This window comes from Sparus aurata, chromosome 13, assembly GCF_900880675.1.
Source record: "Sparus aurata chromosome 13, fSpaAur1.1, whole genome shotgun sequence".
Lineage (NCBI taxonomy): Eukaryota > Metazoa > Chordata > Actinopteri > Spariformes > Sparidae > Sparus > Sparus aurata.
In genome coordinates this window covers 26,491,140-26,511,010 of record NC_044199.1, presented here as the reverse complement: position 1 = coordinate 26,511,010, position 19,871 = coordinate 26,491,140, and the positions used below count along the sequence as shown (strand labels likewise).

Below are 19,871 nucleotides of genomic sequence, written 5' to 3'. Positions count from 1 at the left end.
GTGTCTGTGTGTGTGTGTGTGTGTGTGTTCCTCAAATATCTCTGCGGATCAGGATCAGACTGATCTGAGAGTTTCAACATGGCTGCTGCTTGGTTCTAGGGTGTGCAACGTCGGATTTGTTTGGACTGCATTGATACCGTTAATAAATTATTTCATAAATGCTTTACAAATTCCGCGAGCATTGTCAACCGGAGCCACCACAGTCACGTGCGCAACAGAGCCAATCACTGCAGAGCTCAAACCCACGACATACCTTAAGAAACAAGCAGATTTATACCTGCAGCGGAGCGAGCTGGACCGGGATTTTGCCGGCGGTTCGGTCCAGTTCTGTTCTGTGCATCTAAACTGACTGTTGTGGATTAATGAGACTAAACGAGTCTGGACCAAGTCTGTTCGGGTCTGAGGAAATCCAGAGACGCCAGGACAACAAAATGAAATCGGAATCTGTGGATGTTCGTGTGTAGCTAGCTGCTAGCCCACCCACACGGCCCACCTCCCGAGTCGACGGACCGGACGCACCGGCACGTCCAAAACCGGACTTAGGGTAAATAATGTCCTCCACGCTTTTTCGCGAACATTGCACGTTTGCTTTGTGTCCGGTGCAGGAAGAAACGGTAAAAACGGGCTTTTGTCACGAAAGTGTCCAAGCAGCAAGTTTGGTTGTTGAGGAACAGGAAGTTGTGGAGGGACGGAGGCGGATGAATGACAGGCAACAACAGTCACTGTAGAGACAGCGACAGAGACAGCGATATTGAGAGTTGAGAGATTTGTGACATTTAGCGTGTTTGGAGTGTATAGTTAGTGTGTTATGTAGTGTTTGGTGTAGTGTGTTTAGTGTGTAGTAGAGTCGGTTTTTTGTTTAATGAGTCAGAATAATGAGGAGAAGCTGAATGTGGAGCAGGCAGTGCAGCTCTTCATTCAGCTGGAAGGAGCTCAGACAGACCTGAGCATTGCCTGCATTTAAATGTAAATAGTTACATATAACTTTGTAAATTCTTAAAATGTATGCACATATTTAGCAAACAACAATTTATATTTGCATTATAAGTAATAAAAAATGGTTTGTTAAACATATTTGTGGTTTTCACAGTAAAAAAATCGAACTTTTTCTAATCGGATTTTATGTTTTTGTCCATTGTGTAAATACATTTTGTCAAAATAAAAAAATAACCGTACAGTCACACATGTGAGGTTGTGCTGAAAATAATGACACCAAGTAAATAGTTTTTAAGATGAAATATAATGGCAAAATCAAAAACAGTCAAAAACGGCCAATTATACGCTGGAATATCGGATTTCACAACAAACCTAAATATCCCTGACGTCCCACCTTCAAACACAGCCTCATTTGGCCATCCATGAAAAAGCTACTTAACCTCCCACTTTTCTATAGGAATACATATTTCTTACGGGCACTGCATTAGTTCACCTGATTAAACAACTGACTGTCTTGGCCAGGTCTTGCTTGAAAAGAGTTATTTTAACCTTAACGGGACTCTCCTTGTTAAATGAAGCCTCTCCTGGTGAAGCACAAATGACAGTTTTTTAAAGGCTATCAACTTATTGTGAAGTGGTAATTGGAAATGCAGTGTATTTGTCGTCGTGGTTAACAGTGACAGCAATTATTCAACTAAAATGCTTCTCAAAAACTAGCCATTGTTCATTTTTGTATTTTTTAAACAGTTGATCTCTGTTGCATACTGCAGAGTGATGGGACAGGATAGGAGAAGCCACAGATGCTTCACAAGTGGATATCCTCATCAAGGAAACAAACATTTTGGTGCTCTCTGTCTTTATATGGAAAACTAGTCACAGCATGTGCACCATCAAATCACTGGCTCATGGCATGATGCAGAAAGGCTGATTGTTGACCAAATTCTTTTTTTAAAACACTGAAAGCTTGTTTGGCTGCATCATAAACCACATTTGCTGTTTCCACAGTAACCATGACTGCTGCCAGATCAACCAGGACTGAAATCTTAAGGATTATAACTTTTAAGCCCCAACAGTATGTGTAGGTACAGTCAAAAGAGACACTGTGGCAGACGGCTCTTCCACCCCATTATGAGAAAACTAGTCAGAAAACAACCGAAAAAACAAGCAGAACACAGACCATCCCAAAATGAATTCTACACATGGTGGCTTTCATTATTCTATAAGCAACACTCCAAGGACAATAATATCATGTTTTCTTTTACTGACAATTTCTTACATTTTACAACAACTGATAAATGGAATTCATGATGAGCTTTTAACGAATCTCAATCATTTTAATGATGAAAACTTAATTTACAAGTTGATCTTTGCAGATGTATCAAAGGGAAACCGCTCTAAACCATATGCTTTATGATAGCAGGGTGTATGACAGCGCTGGCAGCCGGGGGAGCAGAGGGAGTGGCAGAGATAAAGAATGCAGTCAGTGTTTTTGGCACGAGAAGAGAGCCGTGCTTCAGAGGTCTTCACCGCAAAGGCCAGTGAGGCTGACAGGCTGGTCAATAATCTCAACCACACTGCTTCACTCACTGCCTAATGAGACTAATTAACATGCCATTAAAAGCACGTACGCACGCGTACACACACAAATCCATATGTACGTACGTTACACAAACACACACATGCAGCCACATCACAACTGTTAGCCTTTCTAAAATCTGCCTGTTTGGCTTGGTTTGTGAGTGTTTTGTGGATTGTGTAAGATAAACAATCTGCCGCACATTCTGTTTGAATATGAGCAGCAATAAGCAGCAGAATGTGCGTCCATTTTGTACAATAACTTGACCTCAAAAAACATGATTTTATGAAGCAAACACACAGTGACCCTTTTGGATAAGCGACTCATTTCTAGGTCTCGGTCATCAGGAGCCGCTTGAGGCTCTAATTACATTTTTATTGAATTCAACACAGCTGTATGACATTTAAAAAGGGGCAGCATAAATACAAAACATGTTCGCAAATGTCCACTGTCCTTTTTTTCCACATGAAGTGCCCTTGAGTAGATGCTGCAGTGGGGCCGCAAAGTCCTGTCAAGGGTTTTATTTCACCTTGGAGCTTTAATGAATGCCAATATTGTAGTTGAGCCTCGACCTCATATGCAACCTGTGCACTTAGAGTAGTCTGTCCTTGTCACTTGCAGCAATAAAAACACGAGTAAAAGTGAGAATCAAAGCAGAATTTAAGACTTAGGTGAAAAAACAACCACACTGATGTATAAACCACTTCAACATTTTTTGTTCTGTCTCTGTTTATTTCAAAAGTAATGCAATAATTTTTGGATTTCGCAAACCCTCTTACTGCAAAAATGTTTTGTAAATATTTATTTCTACTTGATGAATGTCAAAACTTGATTATTGGCTAAATGAATGTCCCCAAATGGAACTTTCATTCATAGAAATGTTAATCCAGAGTTAAAACAAGTACTTGGAGCATAACGTTGTCCTGCTGTTGGAGATCTGAACACTAAATAATCATGATGAAATACTCAAAGTTACTGCTGACAAAATACAAAAAACAGAAAAGTTCCCCTTGTTGATTATTTGCACATGCACCACTAGAGATTTCTGTTTGTGCCTAAAAGCAATTTTAAATAAGAGGAAATAGGTGAATGTAACAAGAACAAATCTGTTCATATGATGCCCAATATTTTGTCAAAACAGCTATTTGTTTGTCAGTTTGTCAGAACAATCTCTATCCACAAAATCCAGCCATGTCCATCTTCCTAGGACTTCCTTAAACAAAGCACTAAAAAAGGTCAATTAAAGCAGGACTGTGACTGTACTGTACTGTACCTCTTGCCCTTCGGCAGACTGACAGTGTGCCAGGTTTAAAGTGCAATGGAGGGGTTTAGAGCCAAGACTTCACTTCATCAAAGCTTCCAGCCTCCTCCTGCCAATAAGACGACACACAAACTTTGGGCTTGACTATGGGAGCTTCACTGTTAATGCGCCAACCTCCAGGCAGCTTTGCCTGAGACGTCATAAAGACCCTAAAACCAAAGACAAATAATAACTATACACACTTTCAATGAAATCCATCAAACAAAATTCCCAAATTATAGTCTCGGGTTAGGGTTCAGGTCTCATATTTGTTACTTCTTGCTGATTTCATTCAGGTCAGGTCTGATTGGCGCAGGTATGATCTGGATTTGGATTCTCTGTGTCAGGTTTGTGCAGAACTCTAGTGTGGCGCCAAAACAAAACACATGTGGTCTGATTCTCTGCCTCTGCCCTGAATTCTTTGTCTGAACTTAAACTTAGATCTCGTGTTGACGAAAACGTGACAGAAAATCGATACAGTCATCACCACTTCTTCTTTTGTTTTTGCTTTAGTATAAAAGCCTTACAAGGATCTTTTAAAGTTCAAGTGAAGAGAAGCGCCGGGGTATGTTTTGCTAAGAGCTACTATTTGCCTTTAAATCTACAGCCAGATGACAAAATTGATGCAGATCTCACTGCAGAACAAACCAAAACCCAAGCTTATTTTCCGACACGTTGAACTGCTCCTTTATAACGGCTCCCTACAAGTTGGTAAGACATGCAGGCAGCTGTGATGTAATATAACACTGAGACACTTCATTAAGTTTATGCTAAACAAACATTACTCTGATGAACATTTAAAGCGGGAGTGAAAGGCAGCCGTCACAATGTACCTATAATATCATGCTGCATAAAAGCGTGATGGATATGAACTTGGATGATTATGAGCGCATTAGTCTTTCTAAGCTGTTTTAAAGCTTACAGGAAGCCCTCCGAGTGCGTAATGTACTGCACAGTAGAGCAGGTAGACGGAGAAAGTGACAGATTTAGAGCAAAGAGGAACTCAGTTAGACAAAATGTACATTCAACATCCTGCTACCGCCACGCTTTATAGTTTAGGGTCCATAGATCATCGAGGAACCAGGATGGGATTCAAACTGTGATTGGCCACACAAACACACCGGGCATGACAATGTATGAGTCTAACACACACAAACAGGTGTAGTGGGAGCTTGCTAGTAAACAGACACTGTGCTTTTAGGAGCATTTTAGCCCCAATGGGTGTCCATCCACGTCCTTAAAAGAGACTTTTCCCTCCATTTGCATTTCATTTTCCTCTCGAGGGGCTCCATTACGGCTCTGAGTGGCTCCATTTCTTGTTCATTTTTCTGAACAGGGTGTCCATTAACATAGGTGCTGTGTCTCTCCTCTCGCCCAGAGTCTTTAGGGCTCGGGTTGTTGTGTCCGTCACTCTGCCATTAAAGGGCTTTTCATATCCTGCTTGCGTCCACCAACTGGGGCTCAGTTTCTTAAAATGGGGTTCCTCATCAGGGGCTGAAAAGAGGGAGGATTGTGCTGAGCTGTGACTCTCCATTCCCACCTCCTTCCCTCCTCAACTCAGCTGCTACATGTACGCTCAACATCTGGCTGCTTTAGTCAGAGTCACTGCTTACAGCCAGAGATTCACATGCCATGCAAAGGCCATTCATTTCAATCATGTGTAAAAATGCTTTGACTGATTTTATGAACTCTTTTATCTGTGCAATAAGAACAAAAAAAAACAACAGTAACGGCAGCTGGTAAAAGAGCTGTTTGGCCGCTTTTTTTTTTATGTTTATCGGTGCAATAAAAGAAAATCTAAGTGACGGTAGTTGATTCAGAAGTTTCTACTGGAGTAATAAAAAGAAAGCTGCTTTCTTTAAATGTCTTTTTACTGCTGTAACAAAGCATGTGTGATCCCTGAACTCTGGTCTGTCAGTGCACAAGATAAGGGCCTTTAAGCGTGGGAAATGTGAGCATTGGATGGGAACGTGCATCCTTGCAAAATAAATCCTGGGATATCATCAGTGTTGAAGGAGTTATGTGTGATGAAATCGGCTTTTTGGCTACACAAGTGGACTTTGAGGGGAGATGATGTCGTCACGCTCCTGTATTCTGGTCTATTGGGGCTGATAATGTTGGGTAATTGGAGTCTCTACCTTTTCAGGGATGGATTTCTCCCACTGAGGATGTCGAGTGTCTGTGTATAATGGCAGTCCTTACTACTCTTTGCTCGAAATGTTGCCAAAAAAACTTTACTCCTGATGATTTTCTGCAAAGCTAAAATAGTCAAACTTTTGTTTCTGCACATACAACAGCATCAGACAAGAAGAATTACCCAGAAATACCGCAGTTAAACTGCAAATCCTGAGAGTACTGTAGTAATACTTGAACAAAGGAAATGTGGTCTGGTCTGATGTGTTCCCACTGAAGCTCAGGCTCATGACCCTGCATATCCTTCAAGTATTATGTGATCTGCAGCAGCTCTAGATAATAAAGTCTCCTGGTGTTACAAATTGCTAAAAACATGACTGCATGTGTGTGCATAGGTGCGGGTGTGTGTGTGTGTGTGTTGGCGAGAACATGCCGGTCTCTTACCATGATGGTAGTGACTACAACTGTGCGGTTTTCCATGCCAGACGTGTCGTTTGGAAGCAGCGGAGAGTCTTGGATCAGAACCAGTTTGTCCTTGTCATTCCAGTAGCCGATCTACCCGGATACAAAACATGAATGAGACTGTGTATGTGTTCACGTGTACATGTACATTTAGTGTACAACTCGCTGTGCTATCTTTGTGGATTACTTTTGTCGTTGACTCAAACCTGATGACTAAAACAGAGTAGTGGAGCTCTGCGCTTCTGCCAAAAAAATATCTGGGCCTTTCTGGCCCAAATGCAAAGCTTGGTATAAAACAGTTGGTTTTATAAATAAGTGAAATGGTCCAACAATATGTCTGTCTTGAGAAAGTCCATCAATAATGACACATTTAGTGGAAATGGGTTGAAAAATAGGCAACTTACATTTTAACAATCATTAACATTACAGTTAAAGAACCTTTTGCTATGATAACATTTACAATCGTTTCTTTTGTCTAAATAAAGACAAATATTGTGATGAACACTAGTGATTGGAATATAAAACACTGATCAGCCTGAATATGGATGAAGTGAAAATTCCATCAAACAATGGAAACAATATTTTGAGTATGTTCAGTTCCAATAACAATCAAAGGCTCCACAGAATTATTTTAATTTTCTTTGTAAAATCATGACTTAATTCTCCGGTAAAAATGGTTTTAAAAAGTATTTTCTGGTTAAGCATTCTGATGAAGCGAATGAACTTCTGTTGAAAGCTCTGAACAAAGCAAGCAAGTAGATTCAAGATCATTTTATTGAATTACGAGTTCCCACATTCAGGTATCAGAATTGATACGAAAGTGAAAAAAAAGTGGATCGATGCATCTCAGTTCAAATCAAAACCTCATCCCATCCTACTGTGATTCCTCCTTAAAACACTCACTTCTAATAATGAATTGTTGCAGAGCCTCAGCTGAAACGCCCTCATGCAAGATTCCAGTTTTAAGATCTATGTTGTTCTGCTTCTTTTTTGTCAAAGCTATTTCACTGTTGAGCTGATGTTACTGTCATCTTCCAGAAATCCTTCAGGGTCAAACTGACCAACTGGAACTGACAGACATGGTATGTTGTGGTCACAATATCACCATCTTCTGTCTAAGGAACATCGAGAGGACGCCCATGGTAGGGCACTGCTCAGCTAATATGTGATGAGCCAATATCTGCAATTATTCTAACAAACTGATATATTGTATCTTTCAACAGACCACGGCTTTGACTGCGACCATAAGCAGCTATCAATCAGAGGGAGAGGAAACACTGAGCAGGCAGGCTGGCTGCTGGTTGGCCAGAGGGAACGGAGAGCTGTGATTGGCTGATACCTCTGTGTGTGCTGGGGAATCAGGATGATTGAGGAACATGGAAAATGCAGTAGAATTGCTGTGACACACACACACACACACACACACACACACACACACACACACACACACACACACACACACACACCGTGTCCTGACAGGACCCTGGCTGTGCTGCAGGAAGACAGGCCAAAGCAGCTTCTGATTGATGGGAACTCCTCTCTGCTCCCTCCCTCCCTCAGTCAATCCCTCCCCCAGTCCCTCCCTTCTTCCCTCCTCCCCTCTTCCTCCTCCTTCTCTCTACCTTGATTGCTCTCCATTTCATTTTATCCTCTCACCATCACTCTTACAAGTGCTCTCTCTCTCTTTCCATTTTACCTGCATTTTCTCAACAGACATCCATCCTTTCATACCAGACGCAGAGAGGCTGGAGCTTTTTTTTACAACCTACTTGACGATAATAGAAAACGCCACACTACATACTGCATCATCCCAGCCTCCAGATACTACACATGACAGCAGTGGGCACATATTTCTGTCTAAAATATACAGTATTACTGACTTTACTGGAACAAATATTCATTCAAAACACAAAATGGAAGCAGGGTGGTGTGATGTTTTACCCGTCGGGGTCCATTATTCTTCAGTTCAAACACGTCCATTGTGTAGTTGACCCTGCGGCCATAGTGGTCAAACTGGACATTACCTGTTAATCCCTGCAACCGGACCTGCACACAGAGAAGGAACACAGAAAAAATGAATATGATATGATATAACAACAGCAAACAGTATTCATTAACTCCACAGAACTGTTGAAGGACAAACATCAGCATCTGAAGGTCCATTCAGGTTAATTTCCCTCACAAGTTTGTAATAAACCAGATTTTATAAAGATGTTTAACAGTGACGAAAGCAGATAAAAAAAAAAAGTAAAAGGAAATCATGGAAGACTGTTCTGACAGGAAGACACAGCAGGTGAATAGATATTTTAACAGTTTTATGAAATTTCACCAATTGATTCTTTTTGTATTACATGTCTTATGAAATAGTAGGTTTAGATATGTAAATGATGCATTGAGAAAGAAAAGAAATGTGCATAAAATTCAAAAACAGCAATCTGAACATTGGGTAAAGCCAAATTCAAAATTATTTTTTCATTTTGTTGAGAACTTGAGAATATAGATAGAGTTGAAATTGGCAGCTTTGGTGTATGTAATGCTATTGAAATGAAGACTTCTGGCTCAGAGTGTGAAAAGACAATATTTAAAGGTATTTATTGTAAATCAGACATAAGACAAAACATAAGACAAGAGGGGAAAAAACTTAAACTTGTAGATATCACTATGAAACCTCCAAGTTCATTTCTTACATTAAGAAAAACATTTTATGATATTTTATGTTTGAATATGCAAATTAGGCATTATCCAATGAATGTACGTACATTAGCATTCATTTTATCGGATAAAGCCAGGTTCAAAATTCTTGTTTTATTTTGTTGGCAAACTAGAGTCAAAGGTTTTTATGGAGGGAATTTCAGATATTTCTTTTGATCACTCGATAAATCAGAAAATAATGTCAACAGCAATATAAAACCTTTTTTTTTACCTTTTTACTATGTTTTTAAAAATAAATAGTCTATAGATCAGGCAATGAATGATGTATGAACAAACTCCTCAGTACAAACCTTCAGAATATAGATAGGAATACATCTGGAAAGTTTTGTGTATGAGTTACTGAAGTAAAGATGTATGTCAAAGTGTCAGAAAAAGATATGTGCTTAACATTTCTAATAGTTTTATACAAACAATTAGACACTCGAAGAAAAAAATTAATTATTAGATATAATCATGAACCTTCCCTAATTGATTGCTTGCGCTAAGAGAACATTTTATGACAGTTTTTGATTTATTATCTAATTAAAAAAAACACTTTTAATTAACTGTCCAGAGGAGAAATCTCAACTGAAATAAATAAATGTGTATTTTGGATGTTTTTCTTTCCACCAGTCTGAAAGACAAGTTATGAAAGTAAAATAGCACAAAATCTAAAACTTGACCACTCCATGAAACCTGTAGTGTCTGGCCTTACATTGGGAAGATGTTTTTTATTCCCACTGTGCCAAACTTGCATCGAACCGTGACTCCTAAACCTGGTTAGAACTGAACCGAGACCTCTTCCTACACCCTTCATTCGTCTTTCATTCCCCCTGTTCCTCTCTCCCTCTCACCTGTTTGAGAGTGCGTTCCATGTCGATGCCTTGGTTCCACGGAGCAGCCGGGTTGGCGAGGCAGTCACCGGCGTTCCCCCGTCTGGAGATGTCCACCTTCTGCCTGCGCAGGTTCCTGAATGCCTCGGCCATCACCATCACCCCGTCGTACGTCAGCGCTGAGGTGTACTGGGAGACGAGAGGAGGTGATCAGAGATATGTGACAGACAGTATATGGGCTCAGGTTGTCTGCTGGTTTTTTCAGTTAGTACGAGAAACTTAAAAGGAAAAGTTTAGCCATAAATGAATATTCTTTCATATTCTATATAAGTGCCAATAGAAAGTTTGGTGAAGTTTCGTACTCCACAAAACATAACTTGAGACTCACAGCAACTGAAAATTGCTGAAACTGAAATTGTAAACAAAAATACCAGAGAAAAACATAAAAATGGCTCCATACAGCTTGTCCAGCGTAATCCAAGTCTCCAGAAACCTTGACATACAAGGCTGGTTTGAAAAGTTGTTATTTACTTGCTTGACGCCACGCAATTTTTCCTTTAACATTGCATAAAAAGACTGCAGAAGGTTCAACTCTGGCCTGTTAGACTCATTAAAAGGAAATAAAAGCCAGTGTGGACACACAATTTGATTTGCAAATTACAGTCTTTGTACACTGGAGGCCACCCTGCTGTTCTGCCTGTTTTTTATGTGCTGGAGGACGCACACACACCAGGACAAGGTATGAGGCCAATTAAATGCTGATTAAGCTGGACAGGCAGAATGTTCTGCAGTATTTGCTGGTCAGATCTTCTTTAAAATAATCTGTGTGTGCTGCCTGTGAGAGTTTCTCTGCAGGGCCAGGCAGTACCTCCTAACGGCTCGGCTGTTGCGGCGAGGCAGCAGTTCTTACTCTGCTCATTATTTTCTGGAAATGGAGAGTAGCAGAGGGAGCGATGGGAAGAGCTTATTCCCCACAGTGCCCACCTCCCAATTTCCCCTAATCTATCTTTGACCTGAAGACTCCATGTTGGCTCTGATTATTTGCGTCTACAGAAATCACTCCCTCCGTCATGAGTCGTACATTTCCCTAAGACTTACCTCTGGCGCCGCAGAAAACTAATTGTGTGAATGACGAAGAGGCAGGAAGATGGAGAGTGAGCACCAGGGAGAAAGAAAGGGAAAAGGCGAGTGTTTTGTCCAGCCGGGTAGCAGTCTGGCATTAATTATCCCGGCTAGCAGGAGTTCATTAACTTTGCCTCCGGCCGGGGGTGGCTCCTATTCATTAGCCCACTGCTCACTGTGACATTATGGCTCTCTACGGAGACTGCTGCACTCTATCCCCCTGTTACTCTTTGATGAGCTGCCCAAAGTAACACACACATTTACACACAAACAGAAGAGGTGTGGGATAATATAGTCCGGAACATCTTCACTGATCAAAACTGCCCAAAACATTTACATAAACAGGGGAATGGAGAGACGCCGTTGGATCTATCATTTCCAAACAGTGTCAGTTTGCTAACTGCTAACACCTTCATAAAAACTGTGTGTAGAATTCTAGCAAAAGTATTAATCTCGCCAGTCAAACTTCAATGATTAGCCAATTAGTTGTCATCCATTTTGATAATTGGGTAATCATTTCTAGTAATGACTCAAACTAATTTGATTTCAACTACTTAAATGTTTTTTGTGGTTTCTTGGTTCCTCTATGAAAGTAAACTGAATATCGTATGTTTAAAGGACATTATCTTGGGCTTTGGGAAACACTGATCACAACATCTGTCAGCCTTCTCTTCCAGTCCAACTAATTAATTAATCAAGAAAATAAGCCACAGAATAACTGACAATGAAAATAATCCTTCATTACAACCCTAGTTTGTCAGTAAGTATCTTGATAATCAGACTAAATCTCAGCTTTGTTTCAACTGACGAATAAAGTGCCCAGCTTGCCTAGCACAATGCCAGAAACACCGGCTACCTATTGGCTAGTAGTGTTAGCTTTAACACTAGCACCCTGACTGTTCACCTCTAGAGCCTGGCTAGGAACAGCTTTCTGAGCTGACTGAAATAAGTTGGTCATTACATCTTTATTTGGGTCTAAAGCCATTACCAGCTCCCTCTTTTCCTTCTTTTCTTTTCTGGCATCACAATTTATGAGGAGGTTGTTCATTGGGATGGAGATTTATTCCAACATTAGCTAGTGGTTAGTTCAGATCAGTGATAATATTCCTATGTTATCTGGACAGTTGCCCATGGTGCAGGATTTTTTCAGGCCACATTTTACTGAAGCAGCAATAGAGGGAAATGCTTGTATTTGAGTTATACTGCGTATGCTGGTTCAAAATAAACTGTGGTTTTCATTGCATATACTTAGAATGAACATGATCATTGCTCCCAAGCACCTGGGCCCCAGAAATCTTTCCCTTTCCATATGAGCCTCGCTTGGTCGAAGAGTATCCAACGACACTTTCCTTGATCTGACAAGTCCACCAACTCCATCTCCCTTATTTGCAGACTGAGATCTGCTCACAATGTAGGCAGACACGACATAACAAGAATGCCTATTAATTTCAGGAGTAAATGCAAAGATCCTTGACCAGATGTCAAGGTAACATATACATATACAGCTCACATGTTGACACCACAGCTCTCCTTGTCATACCAAAGCTTGCTGTCATCCACAGAGGAATCTCTCATTAGTTCACTACCTACAGATTTCCGGAACTTTGAAACACGAGGCATCACATTTGTCTTCGCAAAGTGAGTAAACATGCCAGAACAAGGCCCAACTCACCCGGTGGTGTTAATATATTAGAAGAAAGAAGAAGGGCCGACTGTGACTCAGGCTGTGGACAAACTTAATGGGGAGCAGAGTAATTTAGTCTGAGTGGATTTCCAGGAGAGAGAGCAATTTATCAAGAAATGGAGTGGGGACAAACACACGCACATACACAAACACACACACACACTCGCACGCAAACACACAGACACAAACACACACACACACACACACACACACACACACACACACACATTATATCATGTGATATAGCCCTGTGGTGTAAACTTTTAATTTGAACCACCCCAATCCATCAGACACACACACACACAAACGCACACTCGGCTTGACTCACACCGTTTCCACTCCAGTGCATCTGGTTTTTAAAATAGAAATCTTAGTTTGATACAGATTTGCTGGGGGGGTAAAGAGGTTTGCTGGCCACCATAGCGTGATGCCTTCTTGCCCCAGTGCCATTTTTAATCTGTGCGCCTGAAAAGAATGTAAAGTGGGTCAGTCTGTCACATCACTACGTATGACAGCGGTGGACGAAGCGGAGCAGATTGCTGCTGCTGATGATGATGCCCGTTATTTGAGTGTATACGCTCATGTATTTGTTTTGTCAAAGGCTGCTATTTATTAGTTTTAGCATCAAATAAGTCATTTGCTCTCCTACATTTACTTAACTTGTCAGTTACTTTAAAGATTCAGATTTAGCATAAACAAAACAAATAATAAACGTCTATAACAGAGTGCATTGCTAAAGATTACATCAGTGTTTTTATATTAAAAAAGTAGCACAAACAAGTTCTGCCTAAACCAGCTGCAACAGTAAAAATGCTGCTTACAATCTGATATGTCGAGACAGTTTTTCATGCACTTCTGTCTCACTGCTGCTGCTGCACCTGTGTGCACACTTTGCAAACATGCTGATATACACTGTACACTTTTCATCTAATCTGGCACTGTCCTCACTCGTTTTATCTTTCTTTGCTTTATCTGCTATTTTTTTCGCTGTTTCAACAGCCGAGTTACCCCGGAGAAACCATGAAAGAACTGTGCTTTTGCACATTTTAGCCCAGTGACTACAAATAGCATGCAATTTACATGACTACCCATTCTTCTTCTTCTTCGGTTTTTGGCACATTTCTCACCCTCCAGGTAGCTGTTGGTTTCAGTCCATCTCACAGCAATTTGAACATTAAATTGCAGAGAATTTTGTACTGATCTTAAAGCTCACATTTGAGATTTGACAACACGTACGTTAAGGGACAAAAATCACTTAATTAGAAAAAAACAATGTTTAAATGGCTTTGCTGACATATCTGAATCCACCATTCCATCGTGGTAATAGAAAATGGAAATGAAAATGGAAAATTAGTTAGTTACATTCCATCACTGTTTTTTCTCGGCCTTGCCTTTTTGTTTGATTTTTACTGCAAATGTATATGGGTTCCAATTATCAGTTATTGGTCTCCTTGTTTACTAATAATTGTTATCCGCCCTGAAAATAACCATATCGGTCGACCCTAATACATACCTTGGGTGGGGCGTCTGAGCCAGGGTACTCCCTCTGATCGAGCTTGTTCCAGCGCTGCATCAGTTTGATTACCATTGGGTTGCTGAAGTCGACCAGCTGGAAGCCTGTAACGTTGGCTCCGCCGTGCATGAAGCGCTCCAGGTTGATGTCCTTAAAACCCTTCATGGGGAACAAGGAGAAAGAGCAGTCATGGGCTGAGTCCAGTGATGGCAGAAAGAAACAATGCAATCAAAAAAATACTCTTTTGACAGCGGTTGTAGGTATTGATAATGACTGATGATGAACTACAGCCGATTTGCTTTAATTAATGAGCTAATTAAGAGCAGGTGAAAAATGTGTCAGTGCTCTTAAGCACTGATCCAGGACCATCATGTTCCTTGTAGGCTGTCAGAGGAAGCTGAACATTACATCAGTCTGTGTCAGAGCTTAATAGTTCCCATACTTCAGGTCCCTGATCCTGAAATAGTATTTTTGACAACAGTTCTTAAAGGATAGATGCACATTTTTTCCAAGACCATCTTGTTACAAAACCAACATGCTCATAAGCACACTGTTGAGAAATGTATCTAACAGTATCTAGAGCTGGAGAAAAAAATAGGACCCTGGGAACTTATGACCCAGAGAAAGCACATATGTAGAGCTTGGGAACATAGCAGCCTTTGTCATGTCCCCATTACCTGTCATATAAATATGGGGAACATAGGACCATGGGATAATAGGACCTTAGAAACATAGAAGCCTGTGAGGGAACATATGTACAGCTGAGGAAATAAGGGGAATATAAGAACTTGGGAAAAAAGGACCATGGCAACTTATGACCCTAGGACTATAGGAACATAGGTCCCTGGGAACATAGAATATTGAGAACTTAGGAAGACCCCTTCTGTCCATTCTGTCCTTGAAGATATCAATTTGTTACACGATTCCAAATGGGACTGGGGACAAATCACTATGAATAAAGGTAAGCAAAAATCTAATATTAGAGAATTTCCATGTGGGTCACAATTTTGGTCCAGTATTAGTAAATACTGCTAACACATATGGTTAAAATGTGCATCCAAAATGCATCCTGTACGGCATCTGAACTCACAGCCAACAACAGAAACAACAGTGAGGTGGGAGTAAGGATGGGGTAAAGAACATGTGATGAGAAGAAAGACAGAATCAAACATGGGAAACAAAGAAAACACCTCTCACCAGGTTGGCCATGATGTAATGGTAGCCTTTGACATGTTTCCCGACACTGACAATCTGTGAGGAGGCGGAGCACAGCTCAATGTTAATCGGACTGGATTACAGCATAGCAAACGTTAATTACATTAAACGATGCATGTGACAGGCAAGTGTGTGTGTCTTGACACTGTGGGACCGTCAGGTTTAATCCATAGAAGATCGGATGTCCAAACAGATAAACAGTCACGTCAGTATCTCACAGAGGAAGTGAACACTTCACGCTTTCAAAGACAATGCTTCTCGACACAACACACACACACACACCGCACACACACACACGTACACACTTATAGCCACAAAGCTGCATCTTGGTGATAAAAACTGATTTTGAAAGCTGACATCTGCTGGAAAGTCCCACTGGACATGCATTTAATAAGCGCATGAATTAGGCTTAAAAAGCGCTTTAAGTCTTTTAAAAAAAGCTTTGATTGATCAATTCAGCTCCACTTCTGTCAAGACCTGAGCCTCAGGTGGTAAAACCCCACTGTTGGTGAACTCCCACGGCTGCTTTATGCAAGATTAAGTATAAAAATACATCTATTATATCAATCTGAATCACGACATGGAGCTGTAGGAGAGATTAGTGTGCAATCCACTGAGGTTAGAAGGAAGTCACTTTGCTCCTATTAGAGGAACCGTTCACTCGATCCTTTTTATAGGGACTTTTTCTTCAGTTGAAAGAAGTTACAGTCAAAAATATTCACAGTGAGCTCTGTGGATGAGACAATATATAAATATACATATATATATATTTTCATAGTTATAGCTGCGCAAAGCAAATAAATGCTGGCTGCTTTGACAAACATGAGCGCCATGTGTGTAGTTTACTGACATATAGGGATGTCTAAATGAGCATTTGATTTCACTATCAAAATCAAATGTAGGATTAGCAAATCCGTCAGTTTTTTTTCTTCCTCTCGACGCCTGCCTTCTTTCATGGTCCAGCATGTGTGTGAAGAAAAACAAAAACAACATTTGCAGTGTGCGTGTGTGTGTTGCCATTTGTCCTTCTGCCATGTAGTGGCTTCTTTGTGTGTTCAACAGCCCCAATTTACTGCTGAAATTTCATTATAATAAGCTTGTTTTTTTTCAGTGAATTTGATTATATGGCCTAAGCGTGGTACATTAAAAATAAACACTTGGCACAACTCGGCATATCTTTTCAAAGCAGAATTTAAGAATGTAATTGGCCATTTTCGGGGCATATAACCAAAAACACTGCCGTCAGTCCTAAAAGTAATTAAATCACCAACCAAATCAATATGGCCTGCGATCTAACAATATTCTATAGATGCTGGTCCCCAGAGAAAAAAAGCTTTTATATATACTGAATAATGTACAGAAGGACAAGAAATTGTCAGATTCATTACTATGGGGGAATCAGGATCAATTCTGAAAGACCCCGAGAATCGTAGTCTTGGTCAATGTGATTCATGTGTAAAGCGATGGATTTTTGTCACTCACAGCCAGGCAACTGTAACGTGCAGTACATATTCCTAACGCCTTACTTCAGATTGTTACAGAATGCGCCACAGTGCCCACGTGATACTTGGCACAAATGAAGGAAGATGAGTTTTCTGTTCTCTCACAGGCTGCAACACTGATGGATTTTAAAACTTACTCTGGCAAAGAAGCTTTAATTAATAACCTTTGGGAGCACAAAGAGACGCTCGCACTCACTTCTCACAGTGAATCACCTACTTCTCATCAGTTTCCTCATTTATCAGGTAGAAAATGCTGCTAATGATTTCATGTCGAACAGTGAACAAGAACAGAGTGATGAGACGTTGGGATGCATTTCATTGGTATTTGCTCTGTATGTGAAGTGTTTTGCTGGATATTTACACAATAATATACAATAACATCATGTATGATAAGAATTGAATTCTCAAGAGGGTTTGAGGGGTTTTGTTTTGTCTTTCCTTTACACCTCCATTACATTTAAAAGTTTCATAGTTTATCAGGCAGGTTCTTTGTGCCAACTAGATTATAATTAAGTGACATATTTATTACAGTGCTCTTTAAAAAGCAGAACAAAACATGCGCATCGTACTTAACCTCGCGCCGCTGCAGCCTTTACGTTAATGCGATGACATTTAAGATAGACACGTGCCATGTTGGAAATGTTGATCCGGCCGTCGTGACTTTAAAAGTAAAAGTGACTTTTTCGCCGACACATTTACATGACAAGGTGCGAGTCTCAAAGGGGCTTCACAACATCTGTCATTGACATTTACTTAAACACCCCTTGGACTGTAATTCCTTGAAAAACTCAAAAAACTTTGAGCTCTTAGGAGTTTTCATTCCCTTTTTCATTTTGCAGCAACAATACAGTTGCTTGCAAATTAGCTGCCAGAAAATTGTTTTCCCATCTGTAAATTAAACAGATTTGCATTAAGAGATTTGATGCTATGACATTCAAAGTAACATCTGGTTGCTATGTATTGACTTTGCAGTTAATAAGCAGCTAATGAGGCCCCATTATGTATTCAAATCCTAGTCCTGGATCAGGAGAATTTGGCGAGTTGTGAATACACACACTGGCAGTTGGCATGAAGACAAGCTAAAATAGATGTTTATGTCTTTGGCAGAAACTCTGGCCACCGCAGCACTAAATGTTAGTCTGCTGTGTCTATTTTTGAGATGATCCGTGCACTGATATCAAGATAGGATGGAGCAGGAAGTCTTTCTGCACTCTCTCTCTCTCTCTCTATCTCTCTCTCTATCTTTCTTGCACATCTGCAAAGTAAATTGTTAGTACTATGACAGATGTCAGAGTGGAGATTTCCTGAATAATTAAACAATTACAGAGACACCAGTTGCCCCAGGGAAAGGAGGGAAGAAGAGGAGAAGGAGGAAAGTAAACATCATATTCTGAGTGTGTTTTTGCCAAATAACACCACCAGAGATCAGAACAGACTGTTTTCAAGTTTGAAAGTTTCTAATTAGCACAAACATACCCCCAAAAAAACAGAGGGAAACAAACATCGAGCGAGTGTGTAAAGTAACTTCTCTTCTGTGTAGAGATTTAGTTTCTGGGATCAGTTCATTACGTTTCAGAGAATGGAAAATAAATTAAGCAATTAGAATGATGTTACTAATCTTACTGTTACTAAATATAATGAGTTTTGGATTTAAAGGTAAAGAAAAATGTCTCATTACTTTCCTTGTTCTGCTAAGAACAAATATTCTCTTCATTATCACGCAGCATATTCTTTATTGAAACATGTTGTTAAAGGATATTTCTTCAAAGCTCGAGTTTCATTTCATTGTTTTGTTCATCATTTCTGTCAGTTAATTTTGTACTCACTAATCAAATCAGTGAGATCTTGAAGACACAGTGATACTGCCATCATTTGTGACAAAAAACACCAGACAACTAGATTGAGGTATAGCCTGATTATGTAAAGTAAAGTGAGTGTAGCAGGTCAGTCGAACCATGTTTGGCTCTAAACTACACTGATGTATAGGGAGAGCTGGATATGACATAAGATGTCAGCCTTGGTGCTTATTATTTCCAGAGTTCAACACACAAAGTGTTTTCCCTGCAGATTATAAAAGAGACGTTTTGTAAAACGTGTCAGAACACCTCAAACTGCAAAGACAGAAGGAAGTATTCTCTTTGTATTATGAATTTTCATGAAAATTTAATATTTATGAATGGGCCGATGGGCTCAGACAGACGCACTAATGAGCATGTGCATAGAGGCAAACCAGTAAGAGAGACAACTTTTTTTGGTGTTAGCCCTGCAGGGAATAACTTTTACTACAGTGATTGAGCACCATTTTGGAATCCAGTATGATGTTCTTGTGATAAATTCATTGAAAACTTAAACAGACGTTTCTAAGGAGCACACATTATGCTCATTTTTAGGTTCATAATTTAATTTGGGGTTACTACTAGAATAGGTTTACATTCTTTAGTGCTCAAAAACACATACTCATTCTCGTACTGCATGCTGCAGCAGTATTCCCCCTCCTTCTGAAACGCTCTGCTTTAGCTCCTGTCTCTTTAAGGCCCAGTCCCCCAAATACCCAGTCTGCTCTGATTGGTTAGCTCAGACATGCCTAACCCAGCACCACTAAGAACAAAAGAGCAGCTGTGCAAAATCAATTTTTATGTAGAAAATAAGCACATAAATTCTTCATGTTTGTGACATGGTGACCTAGTGTGATGTCACAAAGTCACAGAATTAAAGGCGGGATTACTGATGAGGCATTTGAGGAGCAGTGTTTTCTGTGGAGAGAGGAGCTTCTGTTTTTAACTTTCAAGATCTTCTGTATGCATGAAAAACAATATAACACTGAAGGAGAGGGAAAAAACAAAGAAGAATAATAGGCCTCCTTTTAACTGACAGTTTGGGTAATAATTTGACTACTCATCTTTG

General features: G+C 40.1%; 1 protein-coding gene across 3 annotated transcripts in view; it reads right to left on the bottom strand.

Moving 5' to 3' along the window:
- gria4b (glutamate receptor, ionotropic, AMPA 4b) overlaps positions 1-19,871 on the bottom strand; it is a 146,774-nt gene that overhangs the window by 36,693 nt on the left and 90,210 nt on the right. For 2 of the 3 annotated variants that reach the window (XM_030436965.1, XM_030436966.1), the window contains exons 5-9: positions 15,448-15,501; positions 14,251-14,409; positions 9,953-10,120; positions 8,349-8,453; positions 6,390-6,500 (exon numbers count right to left, since the gene is read on the bottom strand). In XM_030436965.1, coding sequence (XP_030292825.1) covers positions 6,390-6,500; positions 8,349-8,453; positions 9,953-10,120; positions 14,251-14,409; positions 15,448-15,501 — 597 coding nt within the window. Of the gene's footprint in view, positions 1-2,182; positions 5,307-6,389; positions 6,501-8,348; positions 8,454-9,952; positions 10,121-14,250; positions 14,410-15,447; positions 15,502-19,871 lie in introns of those variants that run through there. The other variant, XM_030436967.1, reaches the window with a different exon arrangement.